The sequence below is a fragment of the Dasypus novemcinctus genome, chromosome 3 (genome assembly GCF_030445035.2).
Source record: "Dasypus novemcinctus isolate mDasNov1 chromosome 3, mDasNov1.1.hap2, whole genome shotgun sequence".
Taxonomy (NCBI): domain Eukaryota; kingdom Metazoa; phylum Chordata; class Mammalia; order Cingulata; family Dasypodidae; genus Dasypus; species Dasypus novemcinctus.
In genome coordinates, this window is record NC_080675.1 from 28,791,383 (window position 1) to 28,817,102 (window position 25,720).

At 38.2% G+C, this 25,720-nt stretch overlaps 1 protein-coding gene across 31 annotated transcripts in view; it reads right to left on the reverse strand.

The window, feature by feature from the left end:
- Positions 1 to 25,720, reverse strand: part of NRXN3 (neurexin 3) — a 1,657,938-nt gene that overhangs the window by 46,738 nt on the left and 1,585,480 nt on the right. For 19 of the 31 annotated variants that reach the window (XR_011648289.1, XR_011648295.1, XR_011648291.1 and 16 more), the window contains one exon: positions 13,397 to 13,475. Coding sequence is in view for 19 of the 31 variants with exons in the window: in XM_058292898.2 (XP_058148881.1) it covers positions 13,397 to 13,475 (79 nt within the window). In the remaining 12 variants the exon portion in view is untranslated. Of the gene's footprint in view, positions 1 to 13,387; positions 13,476 to 25,720 lie in introns of all 31 variants that reach the window. The other 12 variants (XR_011648286.1, XR_011648294.1, XR_011648296.1 and 9 more) reach the window with 1 other exon arrangement.

Genomic DNA, 25,720 nt, shown 5'->3' on the forward strand with positions numbered 1-25,720 from the left:
TTTTCAGCTGTTAAAAAGACCTTTATTGTAAAATTATAAAATAAATAGAAAAACAGATTGAAAGAAATTACAAATTTTAAAAGAGAGTGCAAGGGCAGGTTAGGTTTGGTATAATCAATTATAAAAAATAGATAGCATAGCAACAAACATTTATAAATATAAATAAAAATTCAAATATAATTAATTATAACATAATTCTAATTTTATATTACAGCTTAACAATTGGACATAATAATCTCTAAGAATGAAATAAATTATTGGTTTAGTTATTTAATTTCCATTTAGGCCATAATTCTTTCTAGATTATCAAATTCCTATTTGGGAATTCTTTATATCTTGGAAGAACTTGTAACATTGATATAAAGGCAGTGGTCACCAGAGAGGAGGAAGAGAGAAGAATAGGTGTAAGATTGGGCATTTTTGGGACATTGGAAATGTTCTGCATGATATTGTAGGCCATTATACATTTTGTCAAAAACCTGTAAAACTGTGCTGGGCAAAGTGTAAACCATCATGTAAACTATAGACCATGTTTCAATATGTGTTCATCAGTTGTAACAAATGTACTACACTAATGAAAGATATTAATAGAGGAGACTGGGGAAGGGGGGCATATGGGAATCCCCTGTACTTTAGATGTAACATTTATGTAATCTAAAGCTTCTTTAAAAATAAAAAAAAGACATACTTTTTAAAATTATGAATTTTAATCCCTTTTAACTCCTTTTAAGATTCTTTTCTTGCATAGAAAATTCAAAGGGCCCAACATGGCTTTTATGTCATTGTTGTTTCAATTTTTAAACAGTTTTAGATATGTAATGCAAGAAGGTGAGAAAAAAGGAAGGGAGAATAAACAAATGCGTATGGTTTAATGAGAGAACAAGAAGACACAAATGTTGAAAAGGGGCTAAGGTAAGAAATACATCCTCTTAAGTACATTTCCACTTGTTATTATGATTTCTATTAGCTGTAACATCTAAAACACTGTTCCAAGCAACATAATTATTTCTGAAATAAAAGAAAATACAGCATCTTATCAAAGCTTTTAGTGTGGTTCTCTATTTTTAGAATCCTAACATCAGTAAGAGGAGGTTGCTGTCTGAGTGTGTGTTCTGAACAGCCCTGCTAATGTGTAATGCGATAGAAGCCCCAAACCCTAATTATTACACAGGTGAAATCGAGAACAAGTCTCTGGTGAATTTTAGAGCTTCTTCTCAACACTGAAGCTGTTCCACCTCAGAGGAACTCGCTTCCACCACAGCACTTCTCTGTGCCTTTAAAATGGAGACTGAAAAATAGAACTGCACAGGTTTGCTGGAAAATTAAGTAGTTAAAATGTAAATTACGTAGGACAATACCTGACTGTAGTAAGTGAGTAAATATTTACTGAATGAAGAAACAAAGAGTTAGCAGTGACAAACCTATAGGTGAAAGCCTGAAAATTCACTTCAAGAGAACTTATTAAGGATTATGTATGCTGTCACTGAAAGATGACCACAGAGGCAATTACACCTGAAAACAAATCTAAGTAAAATATCGCACTATCCCAAGCCCAGTCAGAGAATCTATCTTGTCAAATTAGAAGGACTAATAAGATCTAACACTTTCCTTTTAATTCCCAGATCTCTTAAACACTTTCTCAAAGCAAAGATTAAGTATCTAACAGTAAAATGACACTTAAAAAAAAATCTGCCATCATTCCTTGCAATGCAATGGTTCTCCTGTCAGGTTTGGTGTTAATATACTAGTTTACTCTGAAAAAACGCAGACGCAAAGGGCATCGATATATTTCACTATGCATTGATTAATTAACATTCATCAAATTAGTATGGCCTGTGCATGAATTCAAACATATCTAATTCTATCCGGAAAGCCAATTAAGTGATATAGGCTCTATAGGCTTTGAATATTCAGGAAGGATGCAGACTGAATATGTATTCGAACTTACATCCAGATGGAATGTGGGCGATATGTTAATCCAAACCTACCTGGTATCCAAACAAATCGCTAAAACTCTAAGAAACAAAGAAAGTCCGTTTTGCATAAAACTGAAGTCTGCCAGGCTCAGCTAGCTGTTAATAAACCTTCCTTCTCAGAAGTCTTGTGTCCTGGCACTCAATACCATGGGTCACCCGACTTTTCTCTGCTGCAACAAAATATTGTAACTAAACAAAGTTTTATATTTTAAAAGTTATGAAAGCATAACTAGGTAATGAAATCATGCGAGAGATTATAAATATGTGCTAAGAAATGCTAGATATACTATGGCCTTTGTAAAGCTCAGTAAACAAAATTTGAAAACCTAAGAAAAATGCTGCTCAACTCCAGTGGTATTAAAAGAGGAATATCTGGCAAAACTATTTAGAAGAAATGAAATTAGTCAAAGCAGATATTTTCATGAAGGCACAGGCATACCTTTTGTGACATTTACAAACTGAATGTCAGGAGTCCTAGTTCTGTTTCATTGTCATCATTTTGCCATTTACATAGCCATAATGCATTTAAACTCCATTTTATCTGGGCCTCTAACGCAAGGACCTCCTTGGGGCAATATGAAAACTTGATGCACAAGAGGCTCCAAAAATGAGCATATGATAGTTCCAGAATTTATGGTTTAATAAATGTTTACACCTGATCCTCTGTGCACACTGCAGTGGAAAGAAAATGGATATAAGAGCCAAACAGATTGGGTTCAAATCTTTTCTCCCACATACACACAGGAAAGTGACCTCGGAAAAGTAAACCTACTGATGTTCAGTTTTCAGATGGTTTAAATGGCCATAAAAGTTTCTATCTAATAATAACATAAATGGTATTTAAATCAAATAACACATGTGAATGCACCTAGCTGATTGTTACACTTTTAAAAGGAATTTTGTGGTTCTTAAATTTCTAGTTAAATAATTATTTTGAAAATAAAGGTAATAAATAGTTAAAAAACTTACCACTTCCTCATTACTTTACTACATGTTACTATTATTTATACTCAAGATTATTGATGTCTGTAGTATCTGTTGGTGAAACTACTATGAATCATGTACAACTGAGCAACTCTTCCCAACTCCGAGTTTAGTGCTGTCACATTTGTGGCTTGAAATCAAGCATGGTGGGAATATTTTACATCACAGAAGTGAGCAAACACTACAGATCATGGCTTTTCATGTGTGTGCACAGGCACGTGCCAGTTTTTAAACATTTATCAACATGCTGCTGTACCTGATTCATAATCAATACTGCTCCCTTCTTCTATTGCTCTCTTCCTTCCTTCTTTCCTACCTTCCATCCATCTTTCCTACGTCCTTCTTTCCTACTTCCCTTCCTTCCTTGCTATCTTCCTGTCTCCCTCCCTTCCTTCTGTCTTTTCACCCTTCCTTTCCTTCTCTCTTCCTTACTCCTTCCCTTCCTTCCTTCATTAGAAAGTTCTTATTGGTGCATAGAGCTCATTAATTTTCTCTTGCCTTTCTTTTCCCTTTCCCCTTATCTTTAAGTCAAGAAAAGCAAAGAGCTATCCAGACATCATGGAAACATCCTCTCATAAAACCACATGCTATATGAAGCATTCTCTTCTCCAGATTAACTATATGAATCTTTTCCTTTAAAATCTACTTCAGAAATTTTAAACTATTACCTGAAACAAAGAACCTTTTTTATGATCTTCTGCTTAACCCTTACAAATAAGGGGGTGAAATGATATCAGAAAGTATCATTTTCATACTACCAGTATCAAATGAATCTGAGTTATGCAGTAAATTGCCTGGGTAATCACAGGTGTTATCCAGGCTCTGAAAATTTTAACTAGGCACTTTCTTCTACTTCTGTCTCAATAAATTCAGGTAAGTCTATTGTCATATGTCATATTCTTTGAAAGGCAAAAAAAAAAAATTAGCTCCAAATCAAAGAGTTGGCTCCCTAATGCTTCCATGCATTTAAATATGTGTGTGCATGTGTGTTCATTATATCATTTGACTCAGAAAGATAGAAAAATAATCTTACCTCAAAATAGGCATTAGGCAGAACCAGTGAGTTACAAAGGACTTTTTCTTTTTCTTTTTTTCCCTCAGATGCCTTGTCGAACACATTTATATTTTACTTTAAAATACATAAGCATACATGAATTTTATAATAAAACACATCCAGATTTCCACAAATTTCTCACCAATTTGGGATGAGGCTTTGCTCTGTAAAATTGATATTGTCCCCTAACTAGCATTTTCTGAAAAATCCTCTGTTGTTCTGTTCCTGAAGAAAATGTTCTGGCTAGAAGATTGGTAATCTATGGGAAAACTCTTTGGTGATTAGGTTTTACTTGAAATTCCTTTAAGGGTTAGTCTGTTTAATTATTCCAAGAAATCAACAAGGGTTTCTTATTGTAGTTGATGTGGTTGGGTTTGGCTATTATCATTAGTAGTTTCCCACTGTAAACTTTGCCTCCTTTTTTTCAGGTAAAAAGTGCAACTTATGACCTCCAGATGCAAACCACAGTATCAGCCTTACAGTTCGACTGAGAATTAGTTTTGTTCCTTTGTGAAGTTTCCTGGGGGTAAGGTTAAAAGTAGAAACAATAGGGGAATAAGAAATAAAGGGAGACAATTTCAAAGCACGTATTACAAACAGAGAACAGAATCACAGAACTACACCACCACAGTGGGCTCCAAGACAGGATGCAAGACAGAAGTGCTGGACAAGAGACAAGCTTGACTGCTGTGCCAAAGAAAGCAGACACAAGGACAAAACCATACAGAGAGTCTGCAAGAGCAGCTCTTGGGGCTGCTGTGACCCATTGGAAATAATAATAAAAATGAGAACCCATGGAATTTTAACTACAAAAGAAAATTATCCCCACAACTCATACACTGGACTTGCTTGATTAGCCTGGATGTGTCACTTGGATGAAACACAAGATGACGCCATTACAGCCCATGCACTGGTGATGGAGGCCATGGTTAGTTGATTAGCTAACAAAATTGTCACTGCATGCCACACAATGATCCTGGGCTTTTCCAGAAATAAAAGGTACAACAAATATTCTACATCTGCAATAAAATTCTTTTTATGCCATCTGAAATTTGTGGGGAAGGGTAAGTCTCTCTGTTGTTTCTGCATGCTTTTCTTTTTTTTCTAACTGATTTGTCTTGTTTTTTTTTAATTACATTGTCATAAAGGGAAGACTAAGAGTAGGTAGCTTGTGCAGATGTGGGGAAAATAAAAAGGGAAAAGGAAGGAAATTAAAAGGAAATCATGTATAGGAGGAGGAAGAGGAAAACACGGTAATTCATTCTTTTGTACACAACTTTCTTGGATTCTGTTGGGGATTGTTTTGAGCATAAATACTGGAGGGATATGCTAAGTGGGAGAAATTTGAGATTAGGATGGCAAGAAAAGATTTTGTTGCCTTGTTTAATTTATATATCTATATATCTCTCAGTATTTAAAAAGTGATGATTTAAAATTACTCATAAAAGTTTAGCAATGAGTTAAAAATTGCCATAATGACCAAAATACTAAATATGAATCAAAGCAAAAGAAAGTAAATTGAACCACCAAAAATTCATGCGGCACAAGATGAGGTGAAACGACAGAAAATGTTCTTTAAAAATATACAAGGTATATATCTATTTATATATATACACAGGAAAGTGCATATATGTATAGATATATCTGTATAATTTTTTTCTCTCAACCCCTCCCAAGAATAACTGAACTAGAGAATTACCATTATAATTATGATAAAGAATTAAACAAAATCTAAAGAAAAACCAACATGCTTTGTTTACCACAATATAATAGTACATGCATGTCTCTGTTGGCTGATGCTGGTTAAGAATGATGGCATGAATTTCTGTGTAAACACATGACTGATGGCAGGGGCTGTTGTTGATCTCTGCTTACATTAGTCTGTTATTATTATACTGTGTCTACATATATATATAGAATGATAGGAACTACGTATTTAGTATACACGCAATATTTATATATATATATGTATATATATATACGCACACAGTATATATACTTGGGCCTAATGGGAGAAAAAAAATACAGAACAAAAAGAATAAAAGAAAACCCATAAAAATCTTCCCCTTTAAAACCCAATCCCTCTTTTGTATGTGTGTGTGTGATTGCTTAATGATTTGATTAAGCTCACTCTTTATCTATTACTTGCATTGGCAATTGAAATCAGGAAGTTCTCATGTGCTTAGCTTGAAATTTTCTCCTCACCAAGTCCATCCTTACTGTATTACCTAAAAAGCCCTGGTCCTAGACTATATTGTATATATAGAAAAGTTTGTTACTAAACTGCACTATAGTTTTAGTCAGAGTGAATCAGAAGTTCCATACCCCCAGTCTCAGGAGACCTAGGAGAATGCTCTTTGCCATTAATTGAAGGTATCATTGGTTGGTGTCACCTCCTGTGATTTTTTCCTGCATATCCTTCACTGGAGCATGTTATTCCCTGGATTAGATACCTTTCTTTAGGGTTTCCCTAATATCCTAGCCATTTCAATTTATTGTGAGTCCACATTGCTTCCCCTCTTCCTTTCTCTTTTCCTTTTTTACGTTTATTCTTTAATCTGCCTTCCGTAATAGTCTGTAACCTCCTGGAAGTAGTCTGGTCTTACTTATTTTTATTTTCTCAGAACAATTCCACTGCCTATAGGTCACACAAAACATGTTATATAAATAAGTGATTTCTTGAACTTTCAAATGGAAGTGAATAAATGTCCTCTAATTTTCAAAGTATATTATTATAAAGGATTTAAAGGGCACATATTTATTCCAATGGCTTAAGAATTAGTCTGGATTAGGGTGGAGTTGAGTTATAAAAAGTGATATAACATCACTTTGTGGGTTAATGAAGACAGAATTATACCATTAAATTGGTAATACCATGGTTCCATGAACATACTCTATTAATTTGCAGATCAGTCAAGGAAATTCAAAAATTGATAGGATTAAGCCTAGACAATGTGCATATTGGACACATATTACAATGTAAAAATGTCTAATATCCATAGCCAATAATGATTAATGAAATTCATTAATTTTATATCTATTTATATTCCTCTTTCCAAAGCTAAAACATTTATGTCAGATTACTTCCATTATCCTTTTATTCAAAGTGTTATTAAATGATCCAAATCCTTTAGGGTGAATTTCTGAATGCTGTGATACTCAAATATTCCTATAACATTTTATTTAGGCATTTAATATTCTACTACACACTAAATAGCCACTTTGACTAATGAAAGTTAAACATGGCTTCATTTTTCTATCATGAGTTCCTATATAAAAAAATCTTTCAGAAATTAAATAATTAAGTAAACAATTCATTTTCACTCTGTATTAAAAACATACAAGTTGCTTACTCTAATTGCAAGTGTATTTCTATAAGCAAATAATATTATACATATCATATTTAAGGTCAATGATCAGGACATTTATATTTTCTCATCAGCAGATTTTGGTAAATAATGCTCTTCCTCTCCTTATCCTTCTTAACATTTCAGCTGCATTTTCTAAAGCAGCAAATAAAACCTCTAATGATTTGATATACTTCTAAAAAATGAGTGTCAGATTTTCATATTACAACTACTTTACTGAAGAATCTCAAGCTCATAAAGATTAAGAACCCCGTTCCACTGGAAATCACAAGTATGGATATGCTATTGGTGTTTCACCAGATTTAAATTTCACCCACACTGGGCTGAGTGTATTAGTAGTCTGGTTTAAAAAGAGGACCAAAGTAGCAATAGCACCAAATGCAAACGTGAGAACTGCAGATTTGAGGAATAAAAATGCATGTGAGAGCCACTCTGGGAATAGAAATTTTTTGTGATCTCAGATTAATGCTATTAGTTTAAACATTTCTCTCAGTCCAACCATTATGAACAATACTGTTGATTATGAACAGTTCAGTTGATAGAGGAATGTTGCATCTTTATTTCCGTTTACTATCTGCCCTCTTCTGGAAGTGCTGTCCCTTGAGATTTGATTAAAGGACATTCAAAAAAGCTAATGACCAAAAACCTGGCTGACAACCAGAAAAATGTATCCTTGGATAACAACTGGATGAATCAATATGTTTTTTAAAATTATAGTCAAGTCTATTTTTCTGGTGGGACAGGGGCTTCTTTTACTGTTTCTGCTGTTCTGTCCTCCCCACCTGCTGACCCCAGACTTCTAGAATCTTGAACCTGTTGGATATATATAAAATCCAGGAAGATAATTTCTAATTATACCAAAACTAATCAAACAATACATTTGTTTTTATGTTATTTCTACTTCCAAAGATAAATACATTGAGAGTAGCAGTGGGGGGGCGGGGAGGGGGAGGTGAGGGTAGAGAAAAGAATTGAAAGTGAATTTCATCAGTTTCTGCGTATTTCAGAAATCATTACCATATTTTAGGATAACAAATGTGAACATGCTAAAAATTTTAATTGTATTTGGCCTCCATAATGCCAATACGGAATCCCATTTCCTAGAAGTTATTTGGCCCCTTTATAGCTCATCTACTTTTCTTGTTGACTCTAAAGAAGTAAGCAGGACAATGAAATATGAATTTACTGCAAGGAAAGGATTTATATGCAAGGACACGAATCTGAAGTATTAAGCAGACTCTGACTTTTGTGGAGAAGACAACCAACATTTATAAACCAGGAAAGTTAAAATCCTAACTCTTGCCTTTAGATACTTAAATAATTATTCAACTATTCTTCTGAATATTTTGGTTTAGTGCTGACTTCATGACTTCATTATGATTTTAGAGTTAAAGTTTCAGTTCAGCATCTTTAAAACAAATGTTCAGAAAATGTGATCTTAGCTGTGACTCACTATAAAATGATCTAGTTACTAGGAAAAGAAGGGGTAGGGATAAAGACAGAATTCTTTTTGTGGAAGAAATGTGGGTTTTGTTAGAAAAATATTTACTTGTGTGAAATCATAGATTTTAAATAATTCAACAGGTTTTGTTTTGACCATTTAAAGGCAGATGAAGTTAGAGCTATGGAAAATGTTCTTCAATTTAAATTGAAGATTGAGGTATTTTTGAGAGTCAAATTAGTTTAGTCAACAAATGCTAACTGAGCTTTCACCCTGAGTCTGGCTGTAATGGTTTAGTATATTTTGGGTACTCACTTACTAATCTTCCAGAGAAAACATACCATGGAAATTTGAGATCTATTGGATTTCAAGATTTCTAAGACTTTTATCACCTGAACTGCAAAAACTTTTAAGCTGTTTCTAAACATGATATGACTAAGCTATGCTAAACCACAATGACATTGAGTCCAGGTGGGTTTTAGGGTGTGAAGAGGCCATTGTGTACATCTGACTCAAAACCAGCAGCTTTGAAATTGATTTCAACTTAAAGGAAATTAAATTGGGAAAAAAAATCATCTCATTTAAAATTAGTTGCCCACATGAAAATAAAAGTTGTTGAATTATAGCATAAACTAAACTACTCAAATTCATTAAAAGTGAGGACATCAAGTGGATCTAAAGAAGCCAAGAAATATCCTGTGGAAGTTTAATGCTTGGCAATGAGACAGATAGAAAACAACGAACTTTCTAACAAAATGAGAAGAAGGTGTAAGGGAAAAAAATAAATCGAATAAGAAAAATATATAATACCTAGAAGTAGTAAATTTCTAGAAACAGAGAGTAGTTTATAATACCAGGGGCAGGTGTGGGGGATGTGGGGAGAGTGAGTTATTGCTTAGTGGGTACAGTTTCTTTTTGAGGTAATAAATAAGTTAGAATAATGGATATTGGTGATTATAGCACATATTGTGAATGCACTTAATACAACTGAATTTTACATTTGAACCTGGATAAAATGGGAACTTTTGAATTGAATATATGTTACTACAATAAAAAGTTAATAAAAAGAAAAAATATATATATTAATTTTCCCTGATGTAAAAAAAGGGAGACTCCTCCCCCATTTCCTTTTTTCTAGAATATTATTTATAAAATTTACAATTTTAAATCCTTTTCATGTTTCCTTTGCAATGCATGTAAATCTTTTTGAAAGCTAAATAAGCCTTTCGCCAGATTAACAACCCAAGGATTTCTTTTTCAAGGACCTGGGAACTTCTTTCTGAAATGTAAACATTAAGGAAGTCAGTATTCTTATCTCTCTCTTTCCATGGGGGTTTAGCTTAGGCCTCTGGCTCCACATTGCAACTATCTACCTGTCATAGAGGAATGAGAAGTTTTATTATTCTTTAATAGAGGCAATTAAGCAAACACCAAGACCACCTTCAAATACTGGGTGAATTTAAGATGAACTACGCTTGACAACCAATTCTATTGTCTTTTTACTTGAGGACCAGTGTTGTTTATCTTAAGAGCATATATGCTGTGGGTTGTATCTGCTTGGCTATACAAAAGGACAAGATTTCTTTCTTCTGTGAAATCTCTTTAGCGAACTGCCTATGATGCATCCTATTCTGGTTTAATGCTTATTCAATGATAAAGTTGCTTTTCTTTTTCTTCTACCTTTGTGGAAAGGTTTCCTGGCTTGGGGGATTTTGTTTTTAATTGTATTTCCCCAACAAAAGCATGGCAATTGTTCAGCATAATAGAACAAGGCCTGGGTAATTAGCCCAGTTTAGTATTTTTCCACCATGCATTAGACTAGGAAAGTATGATTTTGAAAATGGAGGCAGTGAATTAGGATGTGAAAACCAGAATTTTAATCTCAATATTCAAATAGCATCCCAGGATTAACAATTTATGTCAAAATTATGTAAATGTCACATTATCCATTGCTGCATAGTCAATGGAAGCCTTCCTATTAGTACAAAACGTTGCTTAAATATTTCTGATTTTTAATCCCTATTGTTTTTGGAAAATGTGAAGGCTTGTAGCTCTATGTAAATCACCCTCATCAGCATTAATCCAGTCCCCAGGGCAAACCTCCTCTCTTTACCAACAGGAATATCTACCTCCTTCCTCTATTAAATATGTTTCTGACATAACTCCATCTGTATCCAAATCACTTACAAGGAACAATTTCGGTGTAAATAAATTTAAAAAGAGGAAATGCTCATTCATCAAATGTGATAGTTGAATAATCCCAGACAGAGGGGATCAATATTGGTCTCTTAGTGCTGCATTTAGCTCCTTCAGGGTGGGGAATCTGTCGCCTGCTTTGTTTATATATATATATATATCCTCTCCTGTGGTACCTTGCAGAACACAACAGATTGTTTTAAAAATGGCTTTTATCTCCTCCACTCACCCCATATAATTATATTATTCAAGAAACACTGAATAATTGATTTTATGTCCTCTGCTTTTGAATCAGATGAAACACCTGTGCCCTCACTAAAAAACAAATGGATGTAGTTTGGGGCCACTCAAGTTTAAGTTTGTACAACTTCAATACCAAATGGTAAATATATGTGCACAACCTGGAGAGCTGTAGAATTCATACACATGAGCTATGGAAAAGCCCTCTACCTTACTGAGGGGCATGCAGGGTGGGGAGAATAGTGCTTACATTTCTGAAGGGCCAGGTTTCACCTTTTACATAAAAAGGCTAAAAACCTAAGGATTTGACAAACATCATTGCATATACAGATACTGCGGCTGAGAAAGAAAAAAAAACACAAACAGAAAAAGGATAAACAGATAATCCTAATTAAAGTCCAGGTACCTTAAAACTATAGGCCGCAAAATCAGTTAACATATATCTTGGTTCGGCATCATACCATCTTCATATCTGAATTCTTGATAACTAGCACAGTGCCTAATATAACATTTGGTCCTCAAAACGTATTTGTTGAACTGAATTTTGTTGGTGAGGTACTTTAGGTTGTAAAGTTTTTTATTCAGTCTTCTGACAGCTCATTTATGAAAATTATTAGAATAGAAATAACTCAAATCCAGGGATACATTGTATCCTGTCTGAGTAATCAAGAAATATTTATTAAATGAATGGAAGGATGAATTAATGAATGAGAACTTGGTGCCCAAGTTTGGGTATAGATTGTCTTTAACTGTCTTCTAGAACTAAAACCTCACTTTAGCACACAAGGAATATGACCCTGATAACCTGAAAAAATCTGATTAATAGGCCATATTTGCTTTCCTTCCACAAAGCTTAACTGCTGAAGGAAAAGAGATTCCCCTCTGGAATGGGAAGGTCCTATACACTTTTGATGGTCCCTACATGCCCTAAGGACAGGAACCCACAGAACTTCCTGTGTCCAATGCCACTTGCAAGATACCAAGCAGTCAGGCTGCAATGAAATTTGAAATCCTGTAAAATCATTTTGGGGTAATAAAGGGAGGGTTATTACTTTTGTGATACTTTTTTCAGGAAGCTCAAATTTCTCTGGAATTAGCAAAAGAAAAAAAATCAATGGCTTGCCTTTTCTTAAAGAAAAAAAAAATTAACCAAAAGAATCGACTAGAAAATTTTATTTATTTTTTAGACTTTGCAGAAATAAGATCCTAACCCAACTCCAGCTTTTAATTCTGTTAAATATACACAGAAATTCGATGATATCTGTTCTCTATTATATATATAAATGTTTAACTTATAGCAAGTCTCAAAACAGATGACTTGGAAAAGTTGATAGGAAATAATAAGGGACTACAGTTGCCTGCTGGACATTATATCATATATAGTTCACTATAAAGAAAGACCATAAAACATCAAAATGTATCTGGGTCCAAATGGGGAACACTGAAGCTTCTAATTGCCAAAGTTCCTCTCAACTTTAGCACGTAGATACATTTTGAAGCATCACAGCTGTTGACATGGCATGATTCAAGTACTAATTTTGATTTTCTGTACTATAGTGCTTCATAAATTCTCTAGACACACAATGAACAAAATTAGTATAAATATAATACCATGTTAACTGCTGTTGAAATCCCATGGAAAAAAAATGTTTTGGTTTTTTGTTTCGGTTTATTTACTTTTTTGCTGCTTGGAGTTTAAATGATATTTACTAATCTTTATGCTCCACTTTGGGTTCATGTTTTGTTTTGTTTTTTCGGTGTCATTCCTATATAGAACTCTTCATGCCCCCACCCTGTCAATTTCATAGCTGCTACGGGCTGCTATACATTTGCACTTCTGGGGTTAATTTTGGCATTGATTGCCTAAAGTTAGGTCCTTTACCAAGGAGCTTTCTTTAGCCATCAAGGGACTGACTTTAAAGTTCCCTAGGTAATTTCTAGTCATTCCATGGGATTTGATGCTTTCAATTCTATATTAATATTTATATATGTATGTTTATACATATATAGATATAGGAAATACACGTACATTAACACACTATAATATATATAAAACACGGATATATTCACGTACATGTATGTATTGTTTTTTGCAAATGAACAAAGAAAGCAAGCAAAAAAGACTGACCTGACCTACCTGTACTCGGCTCACATTCAACGAAGTCTTCATCATCGCTGGAACATTCAGCAGATGAAACAAGGTCATCTGATGTTGGCTGTACATAAAAAATAATAATAATAAAGTAAAATAAATAATGGGGTTGGGGGTAGAGAAAGACAAGAGATAAGGAAACCAATGAACAGAGTCAACAAAGGATTAGGACTGTGTCCCGCCTCCCATGATTATTTCTGCTTCTCTTCTCTAAAGAGGGCATGCTGGAGGATGGAGAATTTTTAACTCCTGTGCAGCTGTGAAGGGCTCTGGGTCCAGACAATCTGCTTCCGTCTAATGTGAAGACCAGTGGCCCAAGGCAGTTCTAGGAGATTCCAGCTATCACATCCCTATAAAGCACATCATGAAGCCTGGCTCTGTCCTGATTTGATTTCAATTTGGGGAACTAGAAGGGCAGGGAAAGAGATGTTGCAAATGGTGGGTATGCAAGAGTGAACAGCACAGAAATGCTCTGTGGCTTTGAGAGGGGGCGTTCGCTGCATATGGTGTGCGGACTCGCGTGTGTGATTTGGTGGGGGTGAGTCCATAGGTTGGTGTCATTAACGAACGCTGTGATGCCGTCTGTTCAGGAACAGCATAATGGCTTCTCTTGCTAGCAGCAATTCCTCCCTGTAATTGCTGCAATTAACTGAATTAGTAATGTGGACCAGCAGAAACACACCATGGCAGCTTCTGGACACAGGAAAGGCTGTTCCTGGAAAGAGGTGGGAATTTTTTTAAAGCAACAACTGTAGTTCAGTTTAAGCCAATTCTTTGATTCTACTGAGTCCTTCAGAAATTTCCCAATACCAGGGAACGTGTTGCAAGAAATAAAGGGGATTCTGGGTATTTGCAATGAGAAGGGCCCTTGCTGCACTGTAGGCAAGAAGATTGATTTCTGTACCTGGTATATATTGCAATGCATGAATGAATGAATGAATTTAAAGATGTTATGCAACAATGAAACTTTTGACCTACTTTGTGTATGAGTACTCAATATATAGTAGTTATTGAAGAAATCCTGTTCTTTCCTTTCCTTGATGTTAATATCATTAACTGCCTTGCTGGTTTTATAATTTTCAATGCACTGATGTCTGCATCAATATTCAAGAGAAAGGAAGAGGCAATAAAGCAACTGCATTCCTGATTTTTAAATGAGTCCTACTGTCCAGTAACTATGCTTGGCATGTGTATATGCTTATTAGTGGTAACTATTATTAATTAACTAGACATAATCTCCCAACAATCCTCTGGGGACAGGCATAATTATTATAATTTTAAAGAAAACTGAGGTTCAGAGAAGGTAAGTGAGTTGCTGAAGGATGCACAGCTATTAAGGAACATAGTAGAGATTTAAATAGATACATCTTAGTCCAAAGCCTGTATCTCTGGCCACACAGTAGTTTTGTTTTGTTTTTTTTTACCTCCTCTACATGACAACCATCTGCTTAGCATTTGCACAAATCATCCTTTTTAAAATAGACGTACCAGGTAAAGGATTTGTGGGCACAGCAAAGAATAGTAGAAAAATTATACTAGGTAACTAAGTTCACTTAATTGACAATGTCAGAGCAGTGCTTTAAACCATGCTATTGATCTTTATTCTACATCTGACAGGGAGCTACTTCATTCCCTTGCTCCTTCTTAAAGTTACTAGAAAAAAAAATGTTTTTGGTGATAACATTTTTTTCCCAATACATACTAATGAAGTATGCACTGCGTTTCCAGAAATTGAAGCTGGCAGTTGTATTCTGGGCCACAATTACTAGTGTTAGAGAAATGGTGAGCACACTCTCTTGTGACGTCCTGCTGGGAGAAGCCCTATACAGGTCCACACACAGTTACTTAGGAAAGGAGGCAGTTAAGGGGGTCAGGATCGGAGATAAGGGAATAAATGTTAACTCTACAACTGCAGAAGGCAATTCTAAGAGGAAAATACCACTTTGGAAGGAACGTCGTCATTGTTTGACACTTCTAAAGCATGCATTCTCAATGGGGGTGATATTATCCCTGAGGCAGCCAAAATTGGTTCTTGGGTGGGGGCATCTTAGATATTACAATGGTTTTTGATCCATCAAAAGGTCAGAGGACATTAACAGATACACAGTATATCTGTGATATTATAATTTCTTGGGAATCTGCAGAAGGCAGTTAGGGGGATAAAATGTCTATGAAACTCCTTAGGAGAATGGGAATGAAAAAGAGGCTGAGAAACACTATTGAATGGAAAGTAAATTGTTGGTAACTTGACTATAAGTACCTTACATAAATGGCCTGTGTAGGGCTTAACTAGCTTTGGTACCTAATATTGAGTGAAAACTCGTGAGTTAATTAAAAATGTTATCCCAAGAACTGAAGGCCATGCATTCAAGTTCAAGAAGGCCATTGAGCAAATGTGTGAGAAGCACGTATGACTCAGATAGAAACCAAAAAAGGCATTACATAATATTTGTGGAATCCTTACCTTCTCATACTTAGAACTAGGATTTTAACTTAATTTTTGTGGGCTGAAAGAAATTACATAAATTCTTCTCTGGAAAAGCACTAGAAGCTTTGAGGCCGAAAGGACTCTTGCTATTTTCTTTTCAGCTTCCTCCTCCCTCCTTAATGGCTTTGGTGACACTGTCCCCACCCTCCTTTCCCATCCCCACCCCCACTTCTGACTCCCTTTCTCTACATTTAACTGATCCTGGGTGGCGCTTCCCCAGAGATCTGTTTTTTGCTGGTCTTCATGTATAGCCCTCCCAGGAGTTATCTCCCAGGTAGCAGACACATTTACCAGTAGCTCCCATCAGTGGCGCCTAAACTCAAACGAAGCTCAGGCCTGACCGTACAGCAGTGAATCCCAGCTCTTCTACCTGCAGGTAGGGATTTGGAGAGCAAGTTACTTAACCTCTCTAAGCCTCGTGATTTCTCTCAGCAATAAATTGGGACAGAGTATCTTCATTACTGGTTGGATATGCAATTTAATGTGATATTAAAAGGGAAGCTCTGCTCTTGGCATATGGAAAATGGCCAATAATAGTAGCTATAAATAAATACATACATTCATAACAAATAAATAAAACAAATATTAGTGCTGATTCAATCAATCAATCACAACAATTTTAAGCCTGGCGGCCACTTCTAATTTAAATAAATTTGGTATTTGCCTATGTACTCTATTTTTAATGATTCCTCTCTCAATAGAATCATTCTTCATTGCTCAGAATGTACTGCCTCCATTTTATGGTACAAACAACTGTACTGGTTGCATCTGCCATAAGGAGTGATAAAAGGAGAATAACACTCATGAAGATGTCTTGAGAGCTTATGAAATCATTGGAAATCATTAGAAATCATGAACTATTTCTAAAGGAGCCCTCTCTGTCCCCCAATCATTACCACCACTATTTAGAGCCACAGGCCAATGAAAGTCCCAAAGCAATTACTAACAGCTCAATCCCATCATTTGCCAAAATCAGTAACTAAAGTTTCCCTAGAAGACTTGGTATCCAACAGTGGCCACTGGCCACACCCACCACAGGACACCGAATAGTTTCAAAAGGGCTAGCTCTGCCAGGGGCATCAAGCTGCAATGGCCAAAAGGACACAGGAATACAGGAATAAGAATGCTCCATTCGGGATCTTTTTTTTTTCCTTGTGTCTTCCATCCTTGTCATCTAGAAAATTCCAAAATTTCAAACCAAGGCTTGTGGATGATATGAATTTAGAATAATATCCTGAAGTAATGGCAATTTGATTCAAAGTTCTCAGAAAACAGGGGCCTCATTTTAGCTGCTTTTTAAAATCTTCTGTCTGTGCATTTCCTTAGATATAAGCAAATATAGGATCTGATGCTGAGCCTTCGAAGAAAAGGCACACTTCTTTGACTCTGTGTCCCTTGGATAGTGGAGTATGTTTCACCAGGGCAGAAAAACACAGACTCAGGATACAATTGTTATGAGTAGAATGGAACTACAGACTTTTGTCTTTAAATAAAAAGCAGCAGCCCTAGGTTCTGTGTGTCTGTGTTCACATGATCACAGCCATTTTTTATAATTACTCATCATTCCTTAGAAAGAAGAGCATTTACTACTGTACTATCTAGAATTATGCCTGCTAATAGCATTTGCCACTTACTAAACACTTCCTATATTCAGGCTTTGTGCTAAGCAGTTAATGCACATGAACTTTTTAATACTTCCAGTCAGTGAGGGTGTAGATGCCTGTAGGGTGGTGACCTGCCATTTTTTAAAATTTATTCATTTATTTATTTTAGGTACCGGGGCTGGTTTCTGAACCCCAGACCTCATATGTGGGAAGCCGGCACTCAATCACTGAGTCACATCGGCTCCCGACCTACTATTTCCAACTACCCTCTACCCATGTCCCTTCAGGTGACTGTATTGCTTTAGTAACCTTTTCTATTTGATAGTTTTCTTGGGAATGTTAAACATGCCACCATCCATATCATTGTCTCTGCAGATTTTTTTGTTTTGTTTTGTTTTCTCATAATGATTGTCCTAAGTTATCAAATCTTAATGGCTAAGTTCACAGAGTTTACAGATTATGGTCCCCACACACCAAGTACCAAAATTATCAGTGTCATTCAAGGGAGAATAAGAAACCTATGGCCAGGCGCTGGAGCACCCAGGGCTCTTCTGACACTCATTCACACCTACACCAAGAACTTCCACCTGTCCCAGGAGGCATCAATGGCATTCAAGAGCTCTTCGGGGTTCCCCCTGGCCCTGGCCCTGGCACCAGCCCAAGCCCATGCTGGGACCCATCAGTACCAGGATCTGCAGACAGAACGTTGTCTTTGATGGCATCACTCTGATTTGTGGGGAGATCGTCTTCAAGGAACATTTCACTTGGCAGACAGTGATGCCACCTGCCAAGCCCATTCTGTGGGCTTCACTGTGAAACTGGTTCTGTCCCACCTACTCTGTCAGGTGGGACTTCTCTTACTGTATTTTCTAAGCATTTGAATAATCTTGTCCAAGTAGGCAACTTACTGAAAGACATTTCCTTCTGTGGATACTAACTCCACAGACATTAGACACCTGATGTCTGATGACGTGGCTGGCTTCTTTCTGAGAACAGATGAAATCAATGGCTATACATCCCAAACCAATCTAAAAACCGTTTCCTTTTTTGTAAGTTTGTTTTTGTTCTTAGTTTTGAAATATACTTTTTTTATATAGATTTATTTATTTATTTATTTCTCTCCCCTTCCCCTCCATGCCCTGCCCTGGTTGTCTGCTCTCTCTGTCTATTTGCTGCGTCGTCTTCTTTGTCCGCTTCTCTTGTTGTCAGCGGCATGGAAATCTGTGTCTCTTTTTGTTGCGTCATCTTGTGTCAGCTCTCCGTGTGTGTGGCACCATTCCTGGGCAGGCTGCACTTTCTTTTGCGCTGGGTGGCTCTCCTTATGGGGTGCACTCCTTGCGCGTGGGACACCCCTGCGTGGCACGGCACTCCTTGTGTGCATCAGCACTGCGCATGGGCCAGCTCCACACTAGCTTTAACAAAGTTAGAAACTCTTTCCAAATAAAACTTGATTTCAAGTTGTTGTTCTTCTTTTTATTTATTTTTAATAAAAAGCCCCTCCTGCTGGGGGTGGGGAAGGAAGATGGCGGTGCCCAGAAGCCATGAGGAGACAGGACATACCCAGGTTTCAGCCAGTTTCTTGCATTATGATCACATTCCCCACACTCTCTCTTCATGCCTCCTGACAGGTGGGGTAGGAGGATACATCTAGTATCTAGAAAGGAGAGTTGTGCAGGAATCCCCTCACAAGGTTATGCATCTTTTTAGAACTTCAATAAACAGTGGATAGCACTTCAGCCAGTAACTTCCTCAGGCACATGTATGTCTCACAACTGAAAAGAAGCCTCAACCAGTAAGTCAACCCTAATCTAGAACCTGTGGTACTTCCTCCTTTGAAAAAGCATCTTTGGGTCAAATCAAAGCAGAAATATATGAGATGAGACCTCTTTCATCCCCTGGCCTATAGTTGTCCAGAAAGTCAAATGAAAAGGAATTGCTAAAACTAGAACTTGCCTCAATAATTGAGGGCCCCATAGAAGTGGGAAAAGAGGCAAAAGAGATGAAGCTGGCGGTGGGCAATTTGCCAGGAATTTTGGCTTGACTATCCAAAATCAAGCTCATGGGTACTTCTGTTTCTCTGGTACAGAAACACCAAGTTAATTGTACTGCTACAAAAGGAATATTTTGAAACGGCGTATTCTCTTTTAGTATTTGTCTTCTCTTCAACTTAATTTGGATTTGACTCTGACCTGAGCTTCCAGAAAAGATGGGTGCCATGATCAAGGCCCCACAGAAGGAGAAGAATATTCTTTGCATGGAATGAGTACTGGATGAGCATACCTCAAGCCTGGGGCTGCCTGCTGATGTCCAACACATAGATGCTGTCTTCAGCAGGAGCAAGAACAAGAAGACATACATCTTTGCTGGAGGAAAGTTCTGGAGCTACAATGACCTAAAGAAGGAAATGGATTCTGGCTTCCTCAAGCTCACTGTAGATACCTGGAATGCCATCCCTGATAACCTGGAGGCCTGGCAGTGGTCACAGCTATTCCTTCAAGGGTGCTAATTGTCTGAACCATGAGAACCAAAGTCTGAAGAGCATGAAGATTGGAAACATTGAATTCAACTAGCTGGGCTGCTGAGCTAACCCTGTTTCCCACAGCCCCTTCCTCTCTACCACCTTCCACACACCAGGCCCTGAGCACAGGGGAAGGACTCAGATGGGTCTGGAAGTCCTGCCTTCCGATCTGTAGTTAATCATCATTCTGACTCCCCACCTGGTAGTTTAAGATTCTAAAGAGAGGCACTACCTTCTGAGCCATGGAAAGGTGCTGCTTGTACTCATCCCAAGGGCCCTGTCTTCCTCCAATCCCACCAGCCCTCAGGGGCCACCTCCAAAGAGATGTATTGATACTTTCAATGCAGCACTGTTTCGGGCTGCCTTGGTGCTGCCCTCACTTCAGGCTCTTCTTCCTCCACAACCTTCTTTGGCCAGTAGCCCAACAGCCTGAACTGGCAGGGGGCAGTGGGATAGACACATGGACAAGAGGCTACCCTAGACACCTGGCTGCTCGCAGCTGGCTTCCTTGAAACCTTTCCTACATTGACAGTTTGCATTTTATGCTACTTGTTCTTTTGCGGTCACCCCTCGGGCTGAAGTGTGGTTTGCTGGCCTGGCAGGGGAGCGGCCGCGGTAGGCCTAATTCCGCTGCCCCCATAATAGGGTGGTTGGTCGGGCCCACCGCCACCCCTGAAGGGAGCTCGGCATGGGCGCAGAGTGCCCTCGGGTCTCCCCTTCTCGGCAGCCATGCTTCCGCGGCCGCCCCTCCTCCCAGATGGCGCCACCCGATGCCTTGTGGGGCGGCACCCTTCTTCCTTCTCCCTGCGCAGGCGCAGGGCAGAAAATTCCAGTCTGCCCTTTTCCCCTCCCCCGACAGCAGCAACAGCCAGGTGTGGGCGGAAAAATCCAGCCCGCCCTTTTCCCCTCCCCCGACAGCAGCAACAGCCAGGTGTGGGCGGAAAAATCCAGCCCGCCCTTTTCCCTTCCCCCGACAGCAGCAACAGCCAGGCGTGGGCGGGAAACTCAAGTCTGCCCTCCACCCCAGCAACAGCAGCCACCAATCCCGAAACCCTGCCCCTTCCCCCAGCAATAGCGACAGCCAATCCCTAACCACCACCCCTCCCCCATCCAGTACCGCCCACTGACCTTTCGCCGGCAACCAATCAGAACAGGGCGTGGCTTCGACCAGTCAGCCTTCCCCAGCCCCTATAAAACTGTTGCCTCTCCCTCAATAAAGTTGGACTTGCGTGTTTACCTTGTCTCCGCGGTAGTTCTTCTGCCGTGCGCCCTCCAGTCCTGAGAGCCCCCGACAAGGGCCTGGCCTCCCTTGTCCCCAGTTCGTCGCCTGCTTCTCCGGGCGACCCCTTCGTCGCCGGCTTCGCCGGGCGACCCCGTCAGCCGAACCGCGCAACCCCTTGTGAGACCGATCCCTCGTCTGCTGCCGGACCGACCCCTCGTCCCAAGTGGGACCGACCCTTCGTCCCAAGCGGGACCGACCCCTCGTCCAGAGCTGGACCGACCCCTCGTCCGCAGCCAGACCCCACCTCTACCGACCGAGCAAACCGTCGCATTCTTTTATTCTAATTTTTTATTTTTCCACTTTGAAATTGCATATCCTGACAGAAGGACTTAGGTTGTTTGAAGTCACTGAATTATGTGCATCACAGACCACACAGCAATGGTTACTTTGTTCACTCTATTTAGTGTGTCCTTATCCCCATCACTTCTTCCACTAGATGGAGAAAATCCAAGTCACAGTTCCCTACTCAGCCCTCTCTTCAGCAGTCCACCCCGGGGAAATGCCAACAAGTATGAATCAAAGCACCAAGTGATCAGCCTCAGTGATCAGCCACAAATTGGTTAGTTTTGAAGGAGCCTGGGCCATTAAATTCACAATCAGTGGTATATGACTATTCATCAAGGTCAGTCATTCATTATATTCAATAAATATTTATTGAACAACTTATGAGTCAAGCACTATATGAATTATAAAGGATACAATAGTGGTAGATAAGACACAGTTCCTCTGCTCTGGGAACTCATAGTTTTGGATGCAAATAGGCAAATTCAACATAATAAACAGAATGCTGTGACAAAAATAAGCATGAGGTGCTAAGGGAACAAATAGGAAAAGAGAGATAGCTTCCAGGCAGAGGAAAAGTGGAGAATGAGACCAGTAGGACAGGGGAAAACAAGAGCATTGGGTGAAAGAAGAAGAAGGGCATTCCAGGAGAAATAAACAGCATTTGCAAAGGCTCAGAGATATGAAAAAGGAACATTTATTTGTAAACCTACCAGTAGTACAGGATGACTGGATTGGAGACATACTGGATGACAATATGAGAGCTACTTGTGTTATGCCGGTTTTTGAAAACTTGGATAATGAACATGAATTTAATATCCTGCCCTATCAGGCTTCTTTCTTCCCTTCCCCACTCATCATTGGTGTCATCCATTACATTCCTTTGGCAGCTAATACACATTGTTTCAGAATGTGATGTATGGGTATGACTATGTCATTCTCTCCAATGAGGATTAAACATCTTACCTTGCCTTCTCAAGGGGAGAAAAATTTTCTTCTGCCCCTATGTATTAGCTAAGTCTTATATTAAAAAGAATAATTCAAATTATCCTATTCTAAAATATGTATTTCATATTTTTTATCCACATGTTGAAATTACATGGCTCTTTGTTAGTACTCGTAAAACTAAAGATAGGTATTATAATAACATTCAATAAAATATCTCTCTAGCAAGAGCCCTCTTTATTCCTTTCCTGAAAGATTTTTATTGCATTTATATTCTTTTTTTTTTCCCCACTGTTTACTGAAATCACCTTAGAATAAGAATGGGATAGATGAAAGCTCAAACTCTGTCCACCCAAGTGGATTTATAAGTATATTTACCTTCTAATTCTCTTAGTTTTGCAAACCCAGCTTCTCATTCTTCTCCAATCAGTTATTGTTTCCAGAATCACCTGCTTGTAATTATTTACTCTGACCTAGCTCTCCCCCATTTCAGCGTGGTGGTGGTTCTACATGGCTCTTCATTACTATCCATCATGAGGCATTGAGAAAATGTCTACTGCTGTGATCAGAACTGCTCAAGACAGCTTCCCCATGCCTCCTCCTTATTGCCCCAAATGCCTATTTCTGACTTGAAATTCCAACCTTTAGCCTTTTCTTATATTCAGAACTGGCTAATCATTTTGGGGATAATTGCTTTTTTCCACCTAGCTCCTTGGTAAGCACAGTTATTTGACCGAGATTAAGAGCAAGATAAAATAAGTCCTGCCACAGAACAGCTTTATGAAAATATAAATAACACACTCAAGAATGATGATCTCCTTTCTTCCAGTGAAAAAGAAAAAGAGAAAGGCCCATAAATATTCTGAAGTCCCATAGAAAATAGCCATACATCTCTGCAGCTATTTCATGCTAAAAAGAAGTAAATTCCTTCAAATGCTGGGTGTTTTAGCTCTTTCCCCTCTGTACATCCATTAGGAGATGAAATTGGGTGTTTAAATAGCTTATATGGTATAGGAGCTCATACGGCTTCATTACAAGTGATTATTCTTCTTTTAAATAAGAACATCTGAGTTTATTTCTATGAAATAAGAGTAATTTAGTAAAGAAAATGTTAGTAGATAAATTTAATATGAGATGGTCAAATTTTACAAATTTCATTAAAGGTTATAGATTTTCTTTACTTAATTGTTACCATTGCATAGCCTTATCTTCGATCAATGTGAATAGACCATGCACACACACACACACACACACACACAACTTGATGATTTGTAGACTAAAGTGGGAACAAAACAAACAAACAAACAAACCTGGAGTTTGGGGAAGCTTGTTAGAAGCCATTATCCCTACCACCTATACCCCCATCTCCATTACTTCATCCAATGGAAGCCCAATACAGAAATAACTGTAGAACATGGTACGATTGCATGAGTGTGGTATCAGTACCTTCATTTTTAGTCTTATTAAACATTACCAGAAGATGAGACTGGCAGTGCAATCACAAAATAAAATATAAATGCTTTTATTTGTCACACCCAAATGAGAAAGATAGGCGGATGTCATAATGCAGGTCCTGGACAATGGAAATGAAGACTAAAGGTATTACCTGAGATGACCTTTGTGTCCTACCTCTTTGTGCCTAAATATCTTTTTTTGAAACACAATCCTGTACAGTTAAGAAACAATCTTGGGAAGTGGACTTGGCCCAGTGGTTAGGGCGTCCATCTACCACATGGGAGGTCCACAGTTCAAACCCCATGTGGAGTGCTGACCCATGTGGAGCTGGCCCATGTGCAGTGCTGATACATGCAAGGAGTGCTGTGCCACTCAGGGGTGTCCCCCGCATAGGGGAGCCCCACGCGCAAGGAGTGCGCCCCATAAGGAGATCCGCCCAGCACAAAAGAATGTGCAGCCTGCCCAGGAATGGTGCCACCCACACGGAGAGCTGACACCACCAAGATGAGGCAACTAAAAGAAACACAGATTTCATGCCGCTGACAACAACAGAAGTGGACAAAGAACATGCAGCAAATAGACACAGAGAACTGACAACCGGGGTGGGTGAGTCAGGGGAAGGGGAGAGAAATAAATAAATAAATAAATCTTAAAAAAAAAAAAAAAAACTATCTTCCCAGGTTCATGTCATTAAGGTCTTTTAAGGTATTGCTTTTCATTCTTCTCCCTATCCACCCCTGGAGATAATCACTTGCCAAGTAAGACTGCCTGCATATGCATCTTATTTGTCTCCTCTTTCCAAAGAATGACAGGGCTCTAAGGTGAGTTGCTCTGGACTAAAGATATTGTACTTGGCATGACCAAAATTGGTTAATTGGAACAGAACTCGCTAAGAAATCTGAATAAGAAAAAAAATTGCTCTTGATATATGATCTTAAGCATGCATGCACATATTCCTTCAATTGTTCATTCTCTCAACACATGTACATTAACTGCCGATGAAGTTTCAGTCACTGTGCTGTGAGGACTTTACAAACACAGTTCTCTCCTCACAGAGCTTACAGACTATTGGAATTTTAGCTAGGACACACCAGGATACATTGATTAGCTATAAAACCATAAAATTAATGTGGCGTTCATAAGTGGTAACCACTTAACAAAAATTTTATTTATGAATTGCCACAAAAACCAGTAGATTAAACAGAAATCCAAGCAAATGGTATCACCCTCATCCCCTCAAACTTTACCCAACCCCAGTGGCCTCCACATTCTTCTCTTCTACACCCTGTATTCTGGAACAGGAACCAGAATGCCACGATTCATAGTAACCTCTGCAATGAGTTACTCTTTAGGGAAATCCCTCTGTAAACTCAAGATTTAATTAACAGTAGAGAAACCAAGCTATGTTTAGCCAATTTTTTTTTTTTTTGGTCAAGGATCAGGGTCCTTTATTACTATTCTTGAGGTCTTCTAGGATTATATAAATAAATGGGGTGCATTTTGTTTTTTGTGTTTTTTTTTTTCTTTCTGGTTTTAAGATTTTTCTTCCATCTGCTAAAAAAATGGTAGGATGGATCAAGAGAGAGGAGGAGGAGGAGGGAGCGGACAGTGGGTGGAAGGGGGATTAATCTGTCTGTTGTTCAAGGCAGCCTGGCAGAGGGAAGAGGAGTATTGAACCACAGAAGATTAACCAAACTTCAATGTACCCTCCCAAAAGCAGGAGGAAAGTAATGCT